The 25,887-nt window shown below is 50.4% G+C and overlaps 1 protein-coding gene across 1 annotated transcript in view; it reads right to left on the minus strand.

Moving 5' to 3' along the window:
* Positions 1 to 25,887, minus strand: part of DNAH2 (dynein axonemal heavy chain 2) — a 2,538,822-nt gene that overhangs the window by 774,314 nt on the left and 1,738,621 nt on the right. The window contains exon 52 of the mRNA XM_086946066.1: positions 15,645 to 15,833. Coding sequence (XP_086802192.1) covers positions 15,645 to 15,833 — 189 coding nt within the window. The remainder of the gene's footprint in view (positions 1 to 15,644; positions 15,834 to 25,887) is intronic.

Raw genomic sequence — 25,887 nt, forward strand, 5'->3', positions numbered from 1 at the left:
AGGGAAAGACACGCAGAGTCACGCGGTGCTGGAAGGTGCCGTTGCAGGAAGTGTTGGGGCAATGGGTCCCCTGTAGCGGGACACCCCCAAGTCCCCATCAGGGAAGAAAGGAGCGAACCCTCAAAGGGAAGCAACAGCTCCCTCCTACCAGAGCCCCGGTGGAGAACCTCCAAAAGATGATCTGCAGGGATATGAGCAACCGGGTCACCCATGGGGAAAATACTCACAGCCGTGGACACAGTGGGAGCGAAGGCTGCACCTGCCTCCGTAGGGCCCTGCGTTGGAGAAAGCAGCTCCTCCGTGGGCGACGGCTGCAAACTATGGCTGCCGTCCCCGAAGCAAAGCGGGGCGGGCATAGGCCAGACCTAAAAAGTAGAAGGAGGGACAGAAGAGTGGGGGACCTGTTGCTCCTCCGGCGAAAACCGCGTTCTCTGGAATGGCGGGAAGCCACCTTTTGATGAGGCCGGGGAAAAAGCCACCACGCGGCGGCCCCTCTCCGGTGAGAACGACACCAGCAGGCACCCAACCTCCGGAGAAGAGGGAGCGTCCGAAGACGAGTCAGCGACCCAACACCTTTCTGACGCCGTAGTGTCCGCAGCCAGAGGCAGGACATCATCACCGTCCTTCGCCAAAGGAGACGCCGGACAGGTCTCCCCCACGTCACGCAGCGCCGGGGACTGGAGCTTAGCCAGAGCCGAAGTGGCCAAGGTACGGCGATGGAACGGCGCCAACTCGACCTCAAACGAGGCTGCCTCCGTGGAGGGTCGAGAGGGGCCTCGACCCAGAATGGGACGTAGGGGGTCTGCTGACCCATGCAGCGCCGCCAAGGAAATTCAACCTCCGACTCAACCCTCTGACGAGGCAGCCACCTGCATGGAGGGACGAAAGGGGCTCGGAGGGGGACAAGGGGTCCCTGTCCAGCCTTGACCCACAGCGAGATGAGGGGGGTCCACCGACCCCTGTGGCGCTGCCCGGGCCAGCAGCTGCTGAAGCCGTACCGACGTCACCTCAGCCGTAGACAAGGCCACCGCCTGTCCATAGGGCCGTGAGTGGCTCGGGGATGCGACACGAGCCCTGGTGACCTCTCGCGACACCACAGGGACTCCCGAGGGTGTTTGCGGCGAGGCAGAGGCACCGTGGTATGAAGGAGGGGCCCCCGTAGGGCCGCACACCAACGGCACCACATCCTCCAAGCCTGGAGCCGCTGAGGGCCCCTTGCAATGCAAGGGATCAGTCGACGTCCAAGGAGGGGAAGGAGGAAGTGGAGACACCAGCGAGGCCTGCAAAGCCACCGCATAAATCTCCATCTGGGCACTCGACGCCCCCTCACCGGGAAACGATGGATAGGGGGACGAAACTCAGGCCGCATCACCCGCAGCGAGCCCATGCACCGGGGGCCGGAAACCAGCCCCCGGGGACAAGCTGCGACACTAACCCACCGGGGAGCGACTCTCGTGGGGCATAGGAGAGGGATGAGGACGAAGACGACTGCTTTGGAAACCTTCCGCAGAAGCCGATCGAGGTGATGAAGCCGACCTTGAGAGACGCGCCAAGAGCAGTTTCATCCGGCGCTCCTTCGGCTTCAACTGTTGGCACACCTCGCAATCAGTGGAGCCGTGATCTTCCCCCAAACACCATACGCAAATGAGGTGATGGTCCGTCGCTGACATAAGGCGTCCACACGACGTGCAAGGCATTCGCACACTGTTCCACACAGATAACACACAATAGTGTAAGAAAAAGGGGGCCTAAACAGGCCCGGAACAGAGACCGGATCCACGTTGCACACAGAAAAGGAAAAAACTGACGTAGACGTGCCGGGGTGGGACTTATGGGACCTCGCTGATGTCAGGTGCGCGGACAACACCTGGGTAGAGTCGCGCGATGCCGTCCCCCCCGGTGCGCAGGGATGCTGTGGCAACAAGATTTTCGAATCCAGTCTCACGCCTGATGATAATTCTATGTTAAGGAATCTGCGGCTAGTAGTCTCTATCAGATATACGTGGACGGTATATCTGTCAAGTGTGTGATAATGTAAACCATTCCGCATACTCCAAATCAGGCCATGGTGTCATGAATATCGCTCTACTGGAGTTAATAATAGAATATCTCCAACCAATGGAGTGATATTTTGGTAAAGGATATTTGTGTCATACAATATTTTTGTTATCAATGTTCTGATATACCATAAACTTTCCACATTTGAGAAGCTGCCCACAGGAGACTTTGAGGTTACTTCCATTTTACAGGTCAAGAAATAAACATGCATCAGTGTGCTCAGCTTGACGCATGCTCTCAGCATCAATATCATAGTTCCTCTCTAACTATTGTTTTGAGCACCAGGGGCATATTAATCTAATCCAAAATGAACGTTGAATCACGAGAAGGGCAATGGTTTAGTAAATCTTTTCAATGTATAATTTTAGTCAGCTATGTGTTTCCTCACCAACTTAACGATCAGGTTTGGTGCTGGGGTTTTAACTTGGCAATAGTCAATAGCTTAAGTAATGACAGGCCAGTACCACCACCAGCATAGATAGTATTGTAGCTTAAAAAGTGAGCTTCCTTTTCACCTTAAGACTTGGTACGACTGGTATACCTAGGCTTGATTAAACTAGGGCTGGAGTTGCAGGTATCATGCTGAGGCAGACCCATGCCAAAGAAGTCACAACATAACCTCAGACGCTCTGTTTGCCATTCAAAAGGGTCCTGGCTTCTGAGAAAGGAATATAGCCAACGTACTTGGCTGAGAAGCTAAAGGCCAACACAGCCTGCTAAAATGCCTGACAGGAAACACGGCCTTCCAGAAAGCCTAAACTTTCTCAGCTAATGCTCCAGTTGAAGGAAATCTCCCTTGTAGTTCTAGTTTTCAAAAGTTGGAACTGACTCAAAAAGAGGAATCAAAATGCTTCCTTCGTAAATTTTCTTCTGTTCATGATGAGGAAAAGGACCCTTGTTCTGTTTAGGTTTCTTGTGTTTTTTGCTCCTTCCTCTCGCGAATGTTATCTTGAAGGAGTTATGGCCTTAGACATGATTTAGACCCTGAGCCTTTTCAAGATGCCATAAATTAATTGACCTTCATCTCTCAGATAGCATTTGGGTACATCAGTGGACAAGGGAGCTATGTGCCTTTTGAAGAGGTACCATAAACACCCAGGGTGTGGAACATACTACAAAGAATACAAACTGTTTCTAAAGACAAATGCTCACAAAAAAAACAGACACTTTTTGGTGATTTCAGTTCCAGCTTCCATGACATACAGAGAAAAGTAACAGATGTCACTAGTTGCCATGGCCCAATATGTTACTTTCTTAAATGCTCCCGCATTGCGCACTACTATCAGGCAAATAAGTAGCAACATTGAAGGAAAGAGCCCCTTTCTGCATGGTTACGGCCCCCACTTTTGCCTGACACATAATGCACTTTGACTTGGTGAACCTTGGGTCCCTGCCAATCAGGTTCCCAAGGCCTGTGTTATTTCCCAAAGCTGTAACAGTGTACCCCCAATTTGCACATCTTTGGCCACAGGTAAACCCCTTGTAAAAGTTACCATGGGTACCACGGGCACGGTGACCAGGAGATGCCTCCATGCGCTGCAGCACCTATTGTGCCACCGTTGGGGGGCCTGCACCCTAACACTCACACACTGCCTTTGCAGGCTGCGAGTTTTGGAGCAGAGAAAGAGTCGACATGGCACACATCCCTGTGTGCCATGCCTGCAAACAACTGCCAGCAGCCTAGGTAAGCCACCCCTCTAGCACGGAGCACTAGACCACAGGTTAGGGTACAGTTGCATGAGCACTGTACCCCTATAGTGTCTAAGTCCATCCTTAGACATTGTAAGTTCAGGGTACCCATAACAAGTATATGTTCTGGGAGTCGGTCATTAAAAACTCCCCAGCTCCATAATGGCTTCACTGAAAACTAGGAAGTTTGGTAGCAAAACGTCTCAGTACATTAAACCCACACTGATGCCATTGTGGAATTTAATTTAAAATGCACAAAGAGGGCATCTTAGAGATGCCCCCCGAAAAACGACCAGTCCTGGTGTGGTTCCTGAATGGCTGCCCTCCATTTGCCACCCATGGGGAGAGAACCTCGGCTCTCTGGGTCCTGAGACAAAGCCCATCCAGGGCAGAGGTATAGATCCTCCTCCCCAGGATAGGCTAGGTTCATGAAGGGAAGCTTCAAAGGCCTGCCCCCTTTGTGAGCTGATCCTGCATTTTGCTGCCCCCAGCAACTGTCTCCCACCGGTTCGGACCCCCAATTTGGGCAGACGATTCGGCAGGAAAACAGAGTAAGGAGGAGAGGTGTGCTCACCTTTGCCAACCCCACCGCTCAGGGGTAGGAAAAGAGGTGAAAAACACATCTCAGCTCCCTCCATTTTGGAGATGCAGGGACACAACCAATTAGGAAGAGGCTCATGCTTCCCTCCCACTGGAGTGTGGCATTATAGGGGGTGTACTCACCCCAAGGAAGGGACTCATTGGTCACAACCTGCACAGCCCTGTAACCTCCCTAAGTTTAGTACTCAGGGGCGACCCTGAACCTTGCCTCTTTAGATTCGAAGAAGAAGGACTGAAGAGTTGTGCTGACCCAGGAAGAAAAGGACACCAATCGCATTGGCCCCAGCCCTACCAGCCTGTCTGGCTCCGACCTGACTGCAGCAGAAATCCCGGTGTGTCCAGAAGTCCCCCAGAGCCCGGAGGACCTACCCTGCACTCAAATTCAAGACTCTGTCTCCCGAAAGCGCCGGACTTGCTCAAGCAAAGACGTCTAACACAGAACCCAGATCCAGGCGGCTCCACGGTTCAGCATCACTCTGCACCCAACACCCACGGTCCAAGTTCAAATGGTCCAACACCATGAGGAGGTTTTCCCAGCGATCCTGACCTGAGATCTGGTGATTCCAACCCCCTTCAAGCTTCCAGGCGATGCCTGAAGCCTCAACCTGAAGGGTCCCCCGGAGTTGGTAAGAAGCCCCGACGCCAAAGGACACCCCGACACCTGACACCCCACGGTCTTGGGTGGCCGAACCAACAGTGTTCAGGCATTCCCCAAGAACCCAACCTACTTCTCCAGCCAGTGGTTGCCTTCAGGAAACCTACCTGACCGAGCCTGCAGCATATTTTCCCAACTTTAGATCTCAATTGAAATCCACGGGGTCCCCGACGTATCCTTGGCAACAGGCTGCCTCAGTGCCGCTATAGTGCAGCTCTTGCCCCAGCAGTGCTGATCCCTTTCCCCATTGGCTAACACTGGGCCCCTACACTCTGCACCCGGCTGCCCCATTGCCGAAGGTGGTGCAATTTGAGGGCCTACCTGGACCTTGGGGAACCTTGGTCCTAAACCCGAAAGAACAAGTTACTTACCTTCGGTAACGCTTTTTCTGGTAGATACAGTATCTGCCTGTGGATTCCTCACCTTGTGAATATCCCCCTTGCGTCAGCAAAATTCGGAAATTCTTTTTGTAGCTTCGCGTGGACGTGGACGACATCATAGAGGCACGGCATCGCAGGCGACTCCGCTGACGTCACCGACACCACAATAGTCCCACGCCGGCGTGATGACGTCAGTTCCGCCCTTTTTTCCGTTCCTTCGAGGCACACGGACGGACCAACGACAGTAGAAATATATACAGTATACACTGTACACAAATTCCAAAGTAACATACACAGTGTGAAACAAATGAAGTAAAACATTTGAAATAAACAACTCCTTGACAATAAAGTAAATATATTACAGTAACTCTGGTATAGAAAAGTGGACAACGGGGAAGCGGGGGGGTCATTGAGGAATCCACAGGCAGATACTGTATCTACCAGAAAAAGCATTACAGAAGGCAAGTAACTTGTTCTTCTGATAGATACATCTGCCAGTGGATTCCTCACCTTGTGAATAGAGTCCCACAGCAGTCCCCACTCCAGGAGGAGGGTGTCCACTCATCTACACCCAAACATCCTGGAGGACAGAGCGCGCAAAGTGACCTTCCCTCCTCACCTCGGCATCCAAGCAGTAATGCTTCGCGAAAGTGTGGAGGGAGTTCCAAGTCGCGGCCCTACAAATATCCTCTACAGGTACACCCCTAGACAAAGCAGAAGTTGAAGACTTAGCTCTAGTAGAGTGAGCTCTTATACCCTCTAGAGGTTCCTTACCAGCCAAAGAGTAGTAGATCTTTATACAGAGGATGATCCATCTTGAAAGAGTGCGCTTGTGCACCGCTCTTCCTTTCTTGCAGCCAGCAAATCGAACAAAGAGCTGGTCCTCCACTCGATAGTCTCTAGTCTTATCAAGAAAAAAGCTCACCTCCCTCTTAGGGTCCAGACGGTGTAGTCTCTCCTCCTCCTTGGAAGGGTGAGGGGGAGGATAAAAGGTAGGAAGGGTAATAGATTGTCCTAGATGGAAGGGAGTTACCACCTTAGGGAGAAAAGCAGCCCTAGTCCTAAGAACCATTCGTTCAGCATGAATAGTCAAGAATGGGGGCTTGGAACTAAGAGCTTGAAGCTCACTAAGCATGGGCGAATTTTGCGAATCTGGCGTTTGCGAATTTGTGCATTTGTGAATTCGCAATCCGCAAAATCCGCGAACTCTCGCGGATTTGAGGATTTTTTTTGTGTGTGTTCGCAAGGGTTTCTGCCAGTTCGCGAGGGTTTTGTACCAGTTCGCAATTGCGAACTTACTTGTAGGCTCGCAACGGTCGCGACTTTGTTGTTTCTACGTCTGGTTCATCATCACAGGTTCACAGCACCCTCTGTTTCACCACTGTCATCCTCTGATTCACCCATGCCACCCTCTGGTTCATCACTGCCACTCTCTGATTCATCACTGTACATTATTGGGGGGAAAAGCAAGCACACCTGCCCTGCTTCAACTGACATGAATAATTTCTGGTTCATCACTGTAGATTATGGGGGGGGGGGGGGAAGCAAGCACATCTGCCCTCCTTCAACTGACATGAATTAATTTGGGGTTGATTAATGTGTCACTGAATTTAAACTTCCTGTCTGGCACCTGCTTCCTTATCTGTAATTTGCTTTCTGTTGCAGTGCAATTTTTTTCCCAGGACCTTTGTGGCCTACTTGTAGCTATTCTATGAGCCTGCTGTGAGGGTCAGAGCAGGGTCATAGAATAGTTGCAAGTAGGCAACTGAACTCTGGAGGGGCCCCTAAGGAAGCACTACAGGGAATGGTTACTAATGATGAGTTTGAACTTTTGCACCTGCTGAGTGCTTTCAGTCTTGCAAAACTTGTTTTTCTGTGGGGCACTTCCTTCCTGCCCCCCCCCACCCCCCCAAAAAATGGACTCCTTGCAAAAAAAAGTGCAGGCAAATGTCAACCTGAGGAGTTATTCTGATAAAAATCATAATTTTCAGAAGGTATATGCTGCTTGCTGGTGGATTTCTTGTGCAGAATTGCAAATTTTGTAATTTCGTGAGTGCGAGATTGTTGCTGCCCGCCGCATCTACATGTTCGCAATTGCGAACTCTCGCGATGCGTCGCCAAACTCCCGCGGGATCCCGCAGCAAGATCCAAAATGGCGCAGCACTCGCAAAATATCGAGAAAAACAACTCGGCAAACGCTGAATGACAGTAAGTGAACGCCGCAATATTGTATCACCAAGCAAAAAAATCCGCTGCGTGCGAATTTGCGGATTTTCAGTAAATTTGCGAAAGTTCGCAGATTTACCGAAAATCCGCAAAATCCGCGAGCGGAACAGATTTTCCGCCCATGCTTAAAGCTCACTTACCCTCCTTGCCAAGGTGATCGCAACCAGGAAGACCGTCTTAAAAGACAAAAGCCTCATGGGACACTTGTGTAAGGGTTCGAAGGGAGAACCCATCAAGAAGGTTAAAACAAGATTTAAATCCCATTGAGGCACAATAAAGGGAGTAGGAGGGAACTTATTAGTGAGGCCCTTCAAAAACCTTAAAACCACAGGAGACTTGAAAAGAGACGGCTGATCCGGCCAGCAGAGAAATGCCGACAATGCCGAAAGATAACCCTTGACTGTGGCAACAGCAAATCCCTGCTGTGCCAAAGAAAGAGCAAATTGTAAAATATCAGACAAACGAGCCTTCAAAGGGTCAACAGACTTCTCCCCACACCAAGAGACAAATTTAGACCATTTGTATGAATAAATGGATTTAGTGGAGTCACGCCTAGCCGAAAGAATGGCATCCACCACATCGTGTGGAAGAGAAAAGGAGTTCAGGTTGCCCCGTTCAATCTCCAGGCATGAAGGTGTAATGTCTGGAGGTGGGGGTGTAGAACCTGCCCTCCATCTGGGAGAGGAGATCTGCCCTGAACTGGAGACGGAGCGGCGAGCGAGAGGAGAGGTGGAGAAGATCCGTGTACCACACCCTTCTTGGCCAATCCGGGGCGACCAGAATAACTTGGGCCCGGACTTGGCGAATCTTCCTCAGAACCCGAGGAATCAAAGGTATGGGAGGAAACGCATAAAGGAGTTGACTTCCCCAACTCAACTGAAACGCGTCCCCCAAGGTTCCTTGCATCGGATACTGGAGACTGCAGAATGACGGGCATTGAGCATTCTTGCGAGTGGCAAACAGGTCCACACGAGGAGTCCCCCACGTCTGAAAGACGTGACGAACCACCTCCGGATGAAGCCTCCACTCGTGGTCGGCCGAGAACTGCCAACTGAGGCTGTCTGCACACACGTTCAGAACTCCGGCCAGATGATTTGCCATTAAACAAATCTGATGGTCCTGAACCCAGGACCAGAGGCGCAGAGCCTCTCTGCAGAGACACTGCGACCCCACTCCTCCCTGTTTGTTGACATACCACATCGCGGTCGTATTGTCTGTCAGGACTTGAACTGACCGACCGCGAAGGGAAGGGAGGAAGGCCGTGAGTGCCAAACGAATCGCCCGTAACTCTAGAAGGTTGATGTAAAGCAACCTTTCCTCTGGAGACCAAAGACCTTTGACCTTTTACCTCCAGATCCCCCAGATGAGCACCCCACCCTAGAGTGGATGCATCCGTAATCACTGTGGCCACCGGGGGAGGCAGATGAAAAGGCTTTCCCTGAGGCAGATTGCCTTCCACGCTCCACCAAGATAGATCCGCCGCAGTTTCTCTGGAGATCCTCACAGACTCCCTGAGATCTCTGTTGTGTTGATACCACTGCCTGCGGCGGCACCACTGGAGCGCCCTCATGTGCCAGCGTGCATTGTTGACCAACAGAATGCAAGAAGCCATCAGACCGAGCAGGCGAAGGACCTTCAGGACTGGAACGACCGCCCCATTGTAAAATAAAGGAATCATTTCCTGTATGTCGCGAATCCTTTGAGGAGGAGGGAATGCAGGACATACAGTTGTGTCCATTACAGCACCTAAGAACAGGATTCGCTGGGAGGGCACCAGGTGAGATTTGGGTACATTTATTAAAAAACCCAACCGGTACAACAACTGAGTTGTCTCCTGCAGATGCTGGAGCACTTTCTCTGACGACTCTGCCTTGATAAGCAAGTCGTAAACAATTAGGGGAACACTGGAACCCCTGATCTTCTGAGATGTGCAGCCACCACCGCCATCACCTTGGTGAAGACTCGAGGCGCAGTAGTAATTCCAAAAGGAAGGATCGCAAACTGATAATGTTGCGATTCCACCGTAAAACGGAGATACTTCCTGTGCGACTTCAGGATTGGGATGTGAAAATACGCATCCTGCAAGTCGATCAACACCATCCAGTCTTCTTCCAGCAGCGCCTGAAGAACCTGCGCAAGGGTGAGCATCTTGAACTTCTCTTGTTTCAGATAAAGATTCAAGATCCTGATATCCAGGATTGGACGATGTCTGCCATCCTTCTTGGGAATCAGGAAATACCGGGAGTAGCATCCCTGACCCCTTTCCTGCTCTGGAACCACCTCTATCGCACCCTTTATTAATAGTGTCTGCACTTCCTCTTGCAGAAGTAAGAGGTGTTCCTCCGTGCAAAAACCTTGACAATGGGTAATTGGGAGGGAAGAGCATACCCATTTTCTACGAGATTGAGAACCCAAAGATCTGATGTAACCGATTCCCAATCCAGTAGAAAGTGGGTAAGCCGACCCCCCACCGGACCCGCATGATCCTGAATGGCGGATCTAGGGCTGCTTTTCTGAAGCTGGGGGGTTGGAGGAGGTGGAGGAGGAAGAGGCTTGACGTCCTCTAGGACGAGCTCTCTGTTTACCCCTGTACGACTAGTACAAGGGATTCTGCTGCTGCTGTTGCTGCTGCTGCTGCTGACCTTGCCGATAGGAGCGAAAGGAAGAGCGTTCGAATCCTCTGAACCTTCTGGTAGAAGAACCCCTGGTCTGAAGCCCTAAAGATTTGGCAGTAGCCCTACTGTCCTTACATCTTTCTAAGGCTGTATCAGCTTTTTTACCAAAGAGTCCAGCACCATCAAATGGCAGATCCAACAAAGACGCTGAACATCTGCCGAAAAATCCGAAGATTTCAGCCAAGCTGATCTTCTTGTGGCAACCGCAGTACCAATGATATGTGCCACCGAATCCGCAGTGTCCAGTCCACTTTGTATAACCTGACGAGCCACTGCCTGTGCATCCTTCAACACCTCCTCAAAATCCTTCCTGCTGTCAACAGGGATCTTAGGTGCCAGAAGACACAGTGTATCCATGAGAGCATGTACATATCTCCTCATAAAGCAAATAGCATTGGATGACTTTATTGCCATACTCGTAGAAGAAAAGGTATTTTTTGCAACCTGATCTTGTTTCTAGGCATCCTTATTTATTTATTTTGCAGATTTGTAGAGCGCATGGCTGCCCATAGGCGTCCCAGCGCTGATAGACAGGAACCTGGTGAGAGATGTTTTATGGGAACAGCCATGTTTTAAGTGCTCTACGGAATGACAAAAGGTTGGGTTGGGCTCTGAGGTTAGGGGGGAGCGAGTTCCAAAGTTTGGCAGCGTTGAGTGAGAACAGTTGGCCGCCTGAGCGGGCTTTTCTGATCCTGGGAACTGAGGCTAAGTTGCAGTTGGAAGAGCGGAGAGTTCTAGAGGTGGTGTGGGGTGAGATGAGATTTTGGAGTATGGGAGGGGCTTTGCCGTGCATAATCTTGTGGGTCGTGCAGAGAGCTTTGAATTGAATTCTCTCTTGGATGGGGAGCCAATGAAGGGCCCTCAAAGACGGTTTGGCTGAGCAGCGACGATGGGTACCTGTGAGAATGCGGGCTGCCGCGTTTTGGGCCGTTTGGAGTTTTGCTAAAACTTTTTTGGGGGCCCCTAGGTATAGGGCGTTGCCATAGTCTAAACGAGATAGCACAAGGCCGTGGACGAGGAGTTTGCGGGATTGAGTCGGAAGCAAGGGTAGAATTTTTCTTGCCGATCTTAGCAAACCGTGACAGGTTCCAGCGGTTTTCCGTGCTTGGGCTGAGAAGTTCAGTTCTTCGTCTAACCAGATGCCCAGGCTCTTAATTTCTGGTTTGGACACAGGGGGGGGCCCATGGCTGACGGCCATATGGAGATGGAACTGTATAAAGATTTGTTGCCTAGAAACATGATCTCAGTTTTTTCGTTGTTCAACTTGAGGTGGGAGCTACTCATCCATTTTGTTATTTCGAGCAAGCAGGTATGCAGGTTGGGAATGGAGAGGTCTTGCTGGTTAAGGGAGACCACAAGTTGGGTGTCGTCGGCATATGTCAGGAGTTTAATGCCATAGGGGGCGACAACCTTCTCGAGGGGGGACATATACACATTAAAAAGGGTTGGGCTCAGAGACGAGCCCTGTGGTACCCCGCAGTTGATGGCTGTGGGTCTGGACGTAAAGGTGCCCTCTGTCACCTGAAAGAGTCGGTTTTTGAGGAAGGATTCTAACCAGGCCAGAGCCGTTCCTGTGACTCCAAGGTGTTTGAGTCTTTGGATCAGGATAGAGTGGTTGACGGTGTCGAATGCGGCGCTAAGATCCAGGAGGATCACTGCCACTGATCCCCCTGAGTCTATGATCTTCCTTGCCTCTTCGACTACCGCCAGTATTGCGGTCTCGGGGCTCTGGCCTGAATCCCGTTTGGGAGGGTTCCAGTAGTTTGTTAGACTCGAGGTATTGGGAGAGATTTTGGTTAACATGTTTCTCAGCTATTTTGCTGACACCTGGGAGTAAGGAAATTGGCCTGTAGTTGCCGAGTTCTAGTGGATCAAGGTCCCCAGGCACTTGAGGAAATGTACTCACAGTCTTTTTGGAATAGGCTTCCTGGATTACTAAACTTTCAGGTGAAGGATGAGAAGTCAGAAAAGCAGGGTCTTCAGGAGCGACCCTGTACCTTCTTGCCCCACTCCTGGAAACTGCTGGTGCTGTAAGTGGCTTTTTCCAAACTTCCATAATAGGCTCCGTTGAAGCTTCATTAAAGGGGAGTAACGGTTCCACCACAGAACTGGGTGAATGCAGAACCTCAGTTAGTAGATTGGACTTAAATTCTACTGTAGGTAGAGTCAAATTCAAAAGTTCTGCTGCTTTCCTCATAACCAAGTGATAAGGCTGAACGTCTTTTGAATTTGCATCAGACACAGAAGGTAACTCCCACTCGGGAGAAAACTCCAGGCCACTAGCCTCTGCCAGATTATCGAAACAGTCATCCTCAAGCTCACCTTCTAATATTTCAGCTTGAGCTTCTGTATATCTCTGCTCCTCCATGAGGCTCTGAGCCCCCCTCCTGGACATTTCCTTCACACGCCACTCCATCGGATCGTCCAACGACTCCGACGGAGCCGGAACCGACGTCGGTATCGAATCCGATGGCATAGTGGGTTGGTCTCGAGGTCGACTCGGCGTAGTCGACGTCTGTATCGGCGTCGAGGACCTCGGTGGAGCCGGGTATTGCCACGGCGGTGTCTGAGTCGGCATGAACGCCATAAATGGAGCCGGAGCATAGGAGTGTGGAACTCCTAAATTGAAAGCTAGTGGACCCATGGGACCCGAAGGTGCACCAGAGGGGTACCAAGCCCTTGAAAATACGCCATACATAGCGTTCAAAAACGCTGATGGGTCTTGGCCCGGGGCTGAAAATGGTGGCTGAAAACCCTCAGGCTGGCCTTGAGGTGGTTCCGAATTCGGTTCTTCCACAGGCGCAGAATTCTCACCCATAGGAACCTCTTCCTCATTCTCACGGGCCGGGGACGGCACCGGAGATTGAACCGGAGACGGAGCCGGAACCTGCAACTCCGAAGGCGAAGCCTCACCTTCAGGATCCAAGCACTCCTCCGGAGGAATCACCTTCGAACGTACCTTCTTGGGTGACTTCGACCTCGAGTCCGAGTCCCTACCGGAATGACGTCGGGACTCAGGTCTTCTTTTCTTATGCTTCTTCCTTGACTTCGAAGCATGATCTGATGATGACTTCGAAGTCGACTCCGCTCGAGGCCTTGATCTCGACGCCGATCTCGACCTCGCCCTTCTCGAACGAGATCTCAAAGACTTTTTTCCCTTGTCACCTTTCAGCTTTGCCAACAGTAGTTTGGTCTCTCTCTCACACAGAGCCTTTGGGTTCATCTTCCGACATGAAGAACATCCATCAACATCATGGTCCGAACTTAGACACCAGATGCAATCTTCTGTGATTGACATCATTTTCCCACATTCTCTGCAAGGCTTGAAACCGGTCTTCTTTGTTGACATCGTGAAGGACACAAAGAAACAGAAAAGTGAAGAAAATAGCAACAAAGTTACTAAGAGGCTAAAGAGATTCCCCGAAACCGTTAGCGTCGACGACGCGGAAAAAAGGGAACTGACGTCATCATGCCGGCGTGGGACTATTGTAGTGTAGTTGACGTCAGCGGAGTCGCGTGCAATGCCGTGCCTCTATGACATCGTCCACGTCCACATTGGCGCGAAGCTACAAAAAGAATTTCCGAATGTTGCTGACTCAAGGGGGATATTCACAAGGTGAGGAATCCACTGGCAGATGTATCTATCAGAAACTCATATTTGTAAATCGTTTAGTTACATTAACACTCTTTTCCCTATTCGGACCAATGTTACAAGTTTTCTGTTCCTCAAAACATCTAGGGAGCCAATTACGATTTCGTTCGGAAATGCTCTGAATGGGATTCGGTATTGTAGAATTTGATTCGGAGCCCTTGCTTCCGAATGAATCGTACACATTTCCCAATGACAGAATATGATGCCCAAAAACCGTTCTGGCAGTCTGAATCGGTTCCAATTTGGCATCCCGAGTTTTTCAGAGCCGAATCGTACAGCTCTATGGACATGGTTTCCGAACGAGTGATTACGATGACAGATTCGGATAGCCATTCTGAATCGGTCTGACCAACACAAAACGACTGTCTGAATCTGTTTTTGGGGGCCCGTTGCGGGCCCCCCTTCACTGGGGGCGTCCAATTCGGACCTGTAGGGGTCCCCAAGGGCCCCTCTTCCCAACCATACACAATGTGGCAGGCACGACGGGGTGCCCGCCACAGAGTGCAAGGTTTTCCCCAACCACAACTTTTTTCAATGGGAGCCTGTGTTCCTGTTCGGGAACACAGGCTCCCATTGAAGTCAATGCGAGTCTGACTGATTGATGTTGAGAAGCATCGTAATCGGAGGTTCGAACTCGCAGGTCCTGATTCGTTCGAAAACTATTCCCTAGACCTGTGTTTTTTTCATAACAGAAAAAGTAAATGTATCTTAAAAGTGATAAAAGTCTTACTTACCTTGTATTGTAGAGTCCATGATGTGATATCAAGGCATATCACCCCAAGTAGTTGATGTAATCTAAAAGTAACACAAAAATAATCAAAAGAAATCTTACTGTATTTTCAACTGTTTGTAAAGTAATACAAACCTGTAAATGATTCCAATATGATTCACAATTGCATTTCTGTGTACAGCTTTGCATGTGAAAGTATTTCTTACTTGCCTGTTCCAAGTCCTGCTTGGTTCTACAAAATAATCTATAAGTATACTTTTTTTTACTGACCCAATTGGTCTGGATTCTATCTCTGAGTGTGTGGCATCAGCCTTGATTGAGTGAATACATTAAATGCTTAACACACACTCTTGATAAGCCTAACTGCTCACCCACTCTACCACAAAAAAGCTGTTAGTACTTGTCTACTTTAGCCTTTGCTATACCTCTGGGGACTCCCTGGACTCGGTGTACACTATTACTTACTTTGATATAGGATATACGCAGCCAGCATCTACAATCATTAAAAAACAAACAAGATCTGGCTTCAGTGCTGCGCTTGTATAAGGTTATACAAAAGGAATCTTCAGGTAGGAGTATCCATTAAAAACATAATTTAAAAGATATATGCCATATACAATTTGTTAGCAAATGCACAGTGAGTGTACATTTATTGATAGGAACATAACTAACTGTCTTACAATATATCTCTAACAGGGGCATCTTTCTTAAGTGGCTAAAAATTAACTCTCAGCTGATGAGAATCTTTCTTAGTAGTGGGAGAATATTCTAGAGACTAAGTTCTAAGCAGGATCCCATGCTGGAGAAATGTCTGCCCCAACCATAACCACAATATTAAAAATTAAGCAGTGACTGGAATGAAATTGCCAAACATATACCAATATTCCCTGCAAAGCAATAGTCGTGTGACCACACCATATTCTTTAGTTGGTTGGAAGGATGGAGGCAGTGCATGTCCTTTAGTCCTCGCTGCCAATACCTTAGAGATGTCCCGGAGGTTGAAGAGGTAGTGGATCTTTGCTGGAGTGGGGAGAAATCTTTGAATGAAGGCATTATAGGCATCAATAGTTGCCATGGTGATAGTGTTGCCGATGGGTTTCACTTCTTCCTCAAAGTCCTGAAGCTTTTGGTTGATCATTGTTCCAAATATGCGAGTTATCTGAGACTCCTAAATGGAAACAAAAAAGTAGAAAAAGCACAAAAGGTGAACATATTTTTTAAGGTGTTACTATTAACCAATTTGCAATAAATATTATCATTGGTAAATTATGCAAATGTATTGTAAAAATAAAGTGCATTAGTAAGTGAAGGAGGACACTTTTGTGACACATGTGGGTTTTGCTAGCATGAAGCGCAGAGGGGTGCTTCTCGTTGAGAGTTGTAATGAATATGTTACTTACCTTCGGTAACAATATATCTGTAAGAAACCATAGTTAGTTAGATTCCTTACCTTAGAATATCCCCAGTCGTCAGGCTGGATCCGGAAAGTTGCGTAGCTGTACCCCTGCGTGTCGGTAGGCGTCGTCTGTGGCTCCGCATCCATCGTCGGCGTCGGGATGACGTCGTCGGAGTACTTAGACGCAGCCCTCGTGCGCTGACGTCAGTTCTAATACACAGCTTTTCCGTGCCAGAAACGCAGAGCCATGATAAAAACCGACACTGGTGCCATGAAATTAGGGCCTTCAAAGGGATGTACCTTAACCGGTTCGCAGAACGGGGAGGATGGGTGGGACGGTAAGGAATCTAACTAACTAATGTTTCTTACAGATATATCGTTACTGAAGGTAAGTAACTTGTTCACCTAAAAGAAACACGTTAGTTAGATTCCTTACCTTAGAATAGATACCCCAGCAATACCAACACCGGTGGTGGGTCTGCGAACCAAGATCACGCCAGAAAGTCCTGGAGAACGGAATAGAAAAAGAAGCCATCTCTCCGGACTTGGCTGTCCAGGCAGTAGGTTCTAGCAAACGTGTGCAGCGAGTCCCACGTAGCTGCCTGACAGATGTCCTGGAAGGAGACTCCCCAACCCAGGGCAGTAGTAGCTGCCGTGGCCCGAGTGGAATGGGCCCTCAGCCCAACAGGAGGCTCTTTTTTTGCCAAGGAGTAGCAAACCTTGATGCACAAGTTGACCCACCGAGAGATGGTTCGTTTGTGCACCGCCCGTCCCTTCTTAGCGTCCACGTAACCAACAAAGAGCTGGTCATCTACCCGGATCTGGCGTGTGTGGTCCAGATAGAATGAGAGCGCACCTTTTGGGTCCAGGCGGTGGAGCCTCTCTTCCTCTTTCAAGGGATGCGGAGGAGGAAAGAAGGTGGGCAAGGTGATGGACTGCCCGATGTGGAAGGTTGTGACTACCTTGGGCAGGAAAGAGGGACGCGTTCTTAAAACAACCTTATCCGGATGGACAGAAAGGAAAGGAGGTTTAGAAGAAAGAGCCTGGAGCTCACTCATTGCAGATGTGATGGCAACCAGGAATGCAGTCTTAAGAGTTAGAAGATGAAGAGGGCAATTATGAAGTGGCTCGAAAGGAGTGTACATCAAATAAGTCAGAACAAGGTTCAAGTCCCACTGAGGCATCACGAAAGGAACAGGAGGAAACATGTGAGTGATGCCCTTCAAGAATCTATTTACAACAGGGGACTTGAAAAAAGAAGGCTGATTAGGAAGCCTTAAGAAGACCGAAAAGGCAGAGAGGTAGCCCTTGATAGTGCCCAGAGCAGGGCCTTGCTGGGCAAGAGAAAGAAGAAAGAGGAGAACCTCTGAAAGAGGGGCAGAGGCGGGATCCACAGCCTTTGCTGTGCACCATGCCACAAATTTATTCCACCTGCAGGCGTATACTGATTTTGTGGAGGGAGACCTGGCTGCCAGAATCACATCACAGACTTCAGAAGGCAAGTCAAATGGCCTCAACTGTCGCCACTCAATCTCCATGCATGGAGGTGGAGACTGGACAGGTTCGGGTGGAGGACCGTCCCCTGCTGCTGTGACGGAAGGTCCTCCCGAAGAGGCAGATGAATCGGGGGATCAACTGACATGCTGAGTAGCTCGTGATACCAGTACCTTTGTGCCCAGTCCGGAGCCACAAGGATGACCTGGGCCCGGTCGCGCCTGATCTTCTTCAGCACTCTGGGCAGAAGTGATATAGACGGAAAGGCGTACAAAAGACCGCAACTCCACTCGCGATGAAAAGCGTCTCCGAGCGAGTGCCGCCTTGGGAATTCCAACACGCAGAACTGATGACATTGTACGTTCTCTTCTGTGTCGAATAGATCTAACCAAGGCTCTCCCCACTGCCGAAAGAGGCCTTGCGCCAAGTCCGAGTTCAGACGCCATTTGTGATCCATCATGCACCGACGGCTGAGTTAGTCCGCCCTGGCGTTCAGGGTACCTGCCAGATGTTGAACCACCAGGGTGATGTCCTGGTCTTTCAGCCATTGCCAGAGGTGCAGAGCCTCCTGGCAAAGGGTCCATGACCCCACCCCGCCCTGTTTGTTGCAGTACCACATGGTGGTGGTGTTGTCCGTGAACACCTGCACTACACTTCCCCGGACAGAGCTGCACCACCAGAGGCAGGGCGCGCCAAGAAGACATCAAGAGACCTACTGACTTCAATGGAGATCTCTAGTTCGAAAGAAGTACTGCAGGCTTGGTCGAGGAGGATTCCGGAGGGCGACCACCAGCAAGTTGGAGGGTTGAGTTATGCCATTTGTTGGGCTACCCAAGGCTGTGGGGCATCAGGTGCAGGTGTGTCTTTGGGAATTGGGTGTTTTTTTTTTTTTGTCCTCATTTGCCGATACCCTTGTGCAAAGAAAGCCGCCAACCACCACTGTGTGCCTCTGCATCCAGCCCCCGGATCTGCTAACATGGCACGGACACAGGCGCACAAGTATTTAGATTGGCGGAAGAAGGAAACCTTCACACAACAGGGAGACCTACATCACTCCATCTAGGCGCTTTATCACCTGTTGGACCAACACATACCAGGGAAGACCCTTCAATCGGTCCATGGAGTAGCAAGAAGGCATAATGATAGGACCCGGGGAAAAAAAAAAAAAAACGGGCATCCTACCTCCAATTTACCAGGAAGTCCCAGAAAGCAAGCCTTTTCCTCCTGCAGGATCTGGCCAAGTCCACCCCCGAAACTTCATAGAGAGACATCAACCATCCTGCGTAAGTTGGATTAAGTATAGAGGACAAAGCCTCCAACACCTTCTCCCAAAAGTGACTGATGGCAGGGCACTCCTTGAATATGTGCACATCCGAAGCCTCCGGCAAGTTGCATTTGTTGCATTTTTTCCCAAGCTGATATTTAGCTAGCTTCTGTGGGGAGAGGTATGCTCGATGTAACGTAAAAAGGTGATTTCTTTTCAGCCATGCTGGTTTCACAAGCTTATTTAACAAAGTAAATGAGAATTGCCAATTCGGCTCCCACTGGTCTCCCATCTCTCCTCACCATAGCTTCTCAGAGAGTATAACATCTCCATCTATTTCTTCTAGGATCCCCCAGTACCAACATAAGACATGCTTGCCCCCCCTCTGGCCTTGTTACCAATAGATTTTCCAACTTGCTATCTTTCCCCTGGGGGACCCTCTTCCTAAGCATTGCCTGAGCCCAGCTGGACAGTTGTAGATAATTAAAACTAGAGAGACGCGTGCCCGACTTTCTCCCGCAAATCCTACCAGGAAATCACGGAGCCGCCCGCCACCAACTCTCCCCAAGTCCGAAGTCCAGCCTCTCTTATAGGATACGCCAAACTGTCTTTAAGACCAGATGGAGTTCCCGGCGAGTCCCACAGGGGTGCTGCGTTAGAGAAATAGCTGAGCCCACATTTTTCCTAATTATAGACCAGCTTCTAGCCAGTGATTGGAAAATTAGGCATCAGGGGTTCTTACCAGTTCCAGTCGTGGTCAGGGGGACCGCTCAGGTTGAGGGTGCAGGCATAGGGTTGCAGTCATGGCACACAGGGATGTGTGCCATGTCGACTTTTCTCTGCACCAAAACAGTGAGCCTGCAATAGCAGTGTGTGGGTGTTAAGGTGCAGGGTCTCTAAGTGTGGCACAATAGGAGTTACAGCCCTTAGAGGCGTTCCCTGCTCACAGTGCCCTTGGTACCCATGGTACCTTTTACAAGGGGCTTACCTGTGGCCAGGTATGTGCCAATTGTTGGTACAAAGGTACAGTTTTGTGAAGGAAAGCAGGCGCCTGGTTAGAGGGATCCCAGCACCCATTCAGTCAAGTTGGTATCAGGTATCTGGCAAAAGATAGAGGGTAATAATTAAAAAAGAGCACTTTCCTACACACGTCTATTTATTAGACAACACTCACTATATCTATATAGGTATATCTCCTACCTGGGGAGGGGGGGCTAGGTGGTGCACGTCCAAGATGGGCGCACACATGTGAGGCTCTGGAGGCTTGGCAATATAATTTAATATTTATCCTTGCTCCTACAATATAGACCCCCTCTGTGCCACTGTTCGCCTGCTCCCTAGACAGTCTGGCAGTTCTGGGGCGAAAATCGTGGCGCTCGCACTCACGGAGGTGACTCCATGGTGGACTTCAAGCTGCGGGGGATAATCAATCAATCAATCATCGCATTTATATAGCGCACTACTCACCCAGAGGGTCTCAAGGCGCTGGGAGAGGGGGGTCCGCTACTGCCCGAACAGCCAGGTCTTGAGTTGCTTCCTGAAGGCGAGGTGGTCCTGGGTCAGGCGGAGGGAGTTCCATGTCTTGGCGGCGAGGTAGGAGAAGGACCGTCCCACTGTGGTGGCTCTTCGGATGCGGGGGACGGCGGCGAGGGTGTGGCCGGTCGATCGAAGCTGGCGTTTGGGAGCGTAGAAGTTGAGGCGGCTGTTGAGGTATCCTGGGCCTTGGTTGTGTAGGGCTTTGTGTGCGTGGGTGAGAAGACGGAAGGTGATTCTCTTGTTGACCGGGAGCCAGTGCAGGTCTCTCAGGTGTCCGGAGATGTGGCTGCGACGGGGGATGTCCAGGATGAGTCGTGCTGAGGCGTTCTGGATCCGCTGGAGTCTCTTCTGGAGTTTGGCGGTGGTTCCGGCGTAGAGGGAGTTGCCATAGTCCAGACGGCTGGTGACGAGGGCCTGGGTGACCGTCTTCCTGGTCTCGGTGGGGATCCACCGGAAGATCTTACGTAGCATGCGCAGGATGTTGAAGCACGACGAGGAGACGGCGTTGACTTGTCTGGTCATGGAGAGGGAGGAGTCCAGGATGAAGCCCAGGTTGCGTGCGTGGTCTGTTGGTTTGGGTGCGCTGCCTAGAGCGGGGGGCCACCAGGAGTCGTCCCAAGCGGCGGGTGAGGATCCCAGGATGAGGACTTCCGTCTTATCCGAGTTCAGTTTCAGGCGGCTGTTCTTCATCCATTCGGCTACCTCTTTCATCCCTTCGTGAAGGTTGGCTCTGGCGGTGGCGGGGACAGAGGAGGCGAAGCTCCTGATAACCCAGGCGGCAGCCGCCGTTACCAGAGCCCCGGGGATTCCATGTGGCGGCGGGCCCTCCGTTAAGTAGCCTGCTCCCCGCACTCTGACAAGTGATCTTCTCCCCGGTGGCTTGTCACATGCTGTGATCCTTATATCTGTGGAAGGTGGTGCACACTTGGACAAGAGAAGCGTTGAGGTAGCTGATACATGGGGCGGGAGGTCTGATGCTGAATGCGCGCCATTTCTCCTTTGCTGTACAAAAGGGGGTGGTGATGGACGGAGCATCTGAATCAATCAAACACTCACACCCAGTCAAAAGATCTGGGTTTAATCCATCACCGTTCTTTAGCCCACTCTGCCACCCCAGTTCAGACATGGCTATATGCAAATCAGTCTGACCCTGTGCCTCATGGGAACAGTCCAGCCCGAACTGCTAAGCCATGTCTTCCCTGGACCGGAAACAAGCTTCCGAGGACCGGTTTCTGGCATTCCAGCCGTCTTCAGCCCGGCTTGCTTGAATCCAGTGGCAAAGTGAGCAAGGGACTTACGTCTGAGCATACCCTGCCACACTTTCTCCTTTGCTGTCATCGTGCGTGACAAGATCTGCGCAGTCGCATATCTACTGCAGACCTGGCTTTGATGCTTGATAGCTGCCCCCTGGTGCGATTTCTGAAGGTACTTAACAACCGGCTGAGCGCATTGCATGGCATTATCTACGGGCGATCAGCGTCTGGCTCTACAGCAAGGAACTTTGAGCGTACCGCCGCCATCGTGGGTGCCAGCATGATGTCTCGTTGCAACATGGGCGCTGCTGCTGTACTGCACCTATAGCAACCTTTAGGACGGCCCGCACCTCCGCTTACCTGCATATCCCACAGTGCCAACATCCTGGGCTTGCCTATCTCTCCTTGCCTGCTGGGTGGCTGGAGGCCAAGGCTTGTGTGTCTGACTGCTGGCGAGATTGACTGCACCCCGTTCTGTGAGGCCTCTGTGTGGCCCAGCTGAGGCCAACTGCTAGTGGTATACTCTGCCGCATTTGGTGCTCACCCATAGTTGCGAAGTGCTCTTCCGAGACTGTGCGAGGGGTGTGGTTGTGCAGGGGGTCTGTGAAGCTACGCTGCGCCCCCTGACACGATCATCCACTTCTGCTCCGAAGGTGTTTGGCGCCATTCTACACCACTCCTGCTCCCTATTGGTATACCACTCGTAGGAGCTGAACCATTGCGGTCCTGTACACTACTGACTGGCTCCACTGCATCTAGTCCTCCTGCCTTGACAGTTTTGATAAACAAGCAACACCTATTTAAACCCGCTTCTGCAATATATTTACATGTGTGCCTTCTGTCAATGCCTACTCACTCACCGAAGGTGCCTGTTCTCTCGCTAAAACACTGTTTGCCCAGCACACAGGTGGACTGTTAATATATCCTTGAGTTCCTCTACTGAGTACTCCTACAGGCCCGCTCTATCGCGGCATTCTGCTATATCCTGTTTTATATGGTTGTTGAATGCCCTTCTTGGCTTGACTCTCTTCGGCTGGAATCCCAGTTAGCTCCTGGTGTGGTGACCCCCGATTCTGCTCTTCCTCTCCGCAATAAGCATGTGCAAAATGGGGAAACCTTTATGGCCGCCATCCCAGACTCACCTTTGACACCAAAAAAAATGCCACGCGGTCCACCTCTGATGATTCCAGACAGACCAGCACTGGCCAGTCGCAGACACCCTCGCCGACCCCGGAAGATGACTATGCAGCACAGCCTCACCGACCTTTCTGGGAAAATGAACACGATGAACAGCCGACTAGATTTCCTTGTCCAGAAAGTTGACAAAAATGATAGGCAGTTGAAGGCGGCTGAGTGACGCATGAGAATGAGGATGCTACCTCTCAGATGCAGCAGCAGGTGTCACAAATGGACAAGCTGTTAAAAGGGATTGCGGCCAAAAATGTAGAATTGGAGGCTCGGAACCCCCGGAACAACATTTGGATCATAGGCATACCGGAGCGCACAAACACTGGGCGCATGGAAGACTTCATTGAGCGCCTCCTGATTGATACCTTCGGAGCAGACTCCTTCTCGTCACAGCTGGTGGTGGAGCGTGCACATCGCTCCCTGGGCCCCGGCCTCCACCGGGAGGAACTTTACGACCCATTGTTGCACGTCTCCTGAATTATCGAGATCGTGATGCTGCACTTAAGAAAGCTTGTGAACAGCAGTCACTGCATTTCGAGGGTAATGAATTTACCATCTACCCTGACTTTACTATGGCAGTTCAGGAGGCGCGCCGCATGTTTTTGCCTGTCAAGCACAAACTGAGCAAGGCTCAAATTGAATATGACATCATGTATCCTGCATGACTCCGGATTACGTATCATGGCAAGCACACCTTCTGCACTAATCCGCACCAAGTGGAAGATTTTTTGAAGAATATTTAGCGATGATCGCCACCTCAAGACCATGCTTCCAGATCTCCTTCTCATTCCCTGGACTAATTTGGGGCAATAGACACTCTCATTAAATTATTCAGTTTTGATTCCCCACCTTTTGTGGGGTCTATTGTACTTTGTTGCTGCACTGGTGAGCTGCACACTGCCTGTCTTTCCATGATAGGGTCGAGATCGCCCTTCAAGATGGATCGCCTCACCTGCAAACCGGACACGGACAGATAAGTTCCCACTGGGCTCTATACACTATATAAAGCTTATGATTTAAAAGCCAAGTTCTCTTTGGTAGGGTTGTAATAGACTTCGCCAAGCACCCTTCCCCCCCTCACCCGAGACACCTGGGGACTGCAATGCAGTAAGAGTTGGGACACAGGAAGGTTTTGTAGCCCACGGGCGGCACCCCCTATTGGAAATTCCCCATACTGCTTATACCCTTATTTTTTGTTGTTGTTTCTTTTCCCTGCTTGACTAAGACAGTACAGTAATGTTGTTTGGGGACCATGGGTGGGCAGCTTAGTCCCAGCACGATTGGGGTGCTCTTGTTGGAGGGGGGTGGAATGGTTGTTAGCGAGTCGATCCAATGCTGATATGCTATGGGAGTTGTTGGGGGTAGGGGATGGGTTGGGAATGTTATATATTGCTTTTATGTATCTGATACAGCAACAGATGAACATGCTAACAATTCTTGGCCTATGCACACATTTGACGTGCACTGACACATTCACTAAAACATTGCACTACCTTCGGAATGACACTACACACTGAGCAGTTATGAATTAAACTGATCACAAGGAATGTCAGGGGCCTTGGCGACCCCAGCAATCGTAGACAAATACTGTCGTACCTTGACAGACATCACATTCAAATTGCAATGCTTCAAGAGACGCACACTGACCCCCGCTGTTCAAATTGTTTTGGCAGCAAGTGGGCCTCTGCCAGAATATTCTCCTCCTATTCTACATATTCATATGGCACCCTCATCTTAGTAAAGAAAACTACACCCTTCATACGAGGAGGCACGTTTAGTGACCTCTCAGGTCGAAGTTGCCTGCTCTGGGGTACGCTGGGCACACAATTGGTTACCCTTGCTTGTTGTTATGGTCCCAACACGGATGACCCGGAGTACTCCACTACACTATGGGGACAGATAATTAAGATAGGATACCCTCACATCATATTGGGAGGAGATTTTAACACTGCCCTGCGCTCATCCATGGATAGATCCAACCCTCTTCCACATCACTACACCAACACTCAGGATGCCCTTTCTCGATTACTTTTAGATCACAGGATCATAGATGCATGGCATTATTTCCATCCAGCAGTCAGAGAGGGCACCTTTTATATGGCCGGGCACTCGACCTGGTCGCGACTGGATTGCTGGGTCTGCTTCCGGGAGGTTAGCCCATAGATTCACTCGATAGAGTATATGGCCAGATCATATTCGGACCATGCGCCAGTATGACTGGAGATAGCACCCCCTAATTTATTTGTCACCCCACGATGTTGGAGACTTGTGCCAGAAGCACTTTAGGATACTGTCTTTCAGGCAGAAATTGATGACAAATTGCTGATTTTTTTTGTGAGAAATAAGGGCTCTGTTACACACGTGCAAACAAAACAGGTGATGGACAGAATGTGGATCAATGTCACACATTCACCCCAGTCCAAAGATCTGGGCCCAAATCCATCGTTTTTTTGCACTCCACACCACCCTGGGTTAGACAATGGCGATATGCAAATCAGCTCTGACCCTGTGCCCCATGGGAACAGTCCAGTCCGAACTACAAAAGCCATGTCCTTCCCAGAACGGAATCAAGCATCCGAGGACCGGACCGGTTTCGAGGTAACACCTCTCATCAGCCCGGCTAGCTTGACTCCAGTGGTGTGGAGTGCCTGTGACCCACGTCTGAGCATCCCCAGCGCACTTAGGGCGGAATTTGCAAACAAAACAGGTGATGGACAGAATGTGGATCAATGTCACACATTCACCCCAGTCCAAAGATCTGGGCCCAAATCCATCGTTTTTTTGCACTCCACACCACCCTGGGTTAGACAATGGCGATATGCAAATCAGCTCTGACCCTGTGCCCCATGGGAACAGTCCAGTCCGAACTACAAAAGCCATGTCCTTCCCAGAACGGAATCAAGCATCCGAGGACCGGACCGGTTTCGAGGTAACACCTCTCATCAGCCCGGCTAGCTTGACTCCAGTGGTGTGGAGTGCCTGGGACCCACGTCTGAGCATCCCCAGCGCACTTAGGGCTTATGGCTGTTGTAGTTCGGACTGGACTGTTCCCATGGGGCACAGGGTCAGAGCTGATTTGCATAAAGCCATT

This window comes from Lissotriton vulgaris, chromosome 12, assembly GCF_964263255.1.
Source record: "Lissotriton vulgaris chromosome 12, aLisVul1.2, whole genome shotgun sequence".
Lineage (NCBI taxonomy): Eukaryota > Metazoa > Chordata > Amphibia > Caudata > Salamandridae > Lissotriton > Lissotriton vulgaris.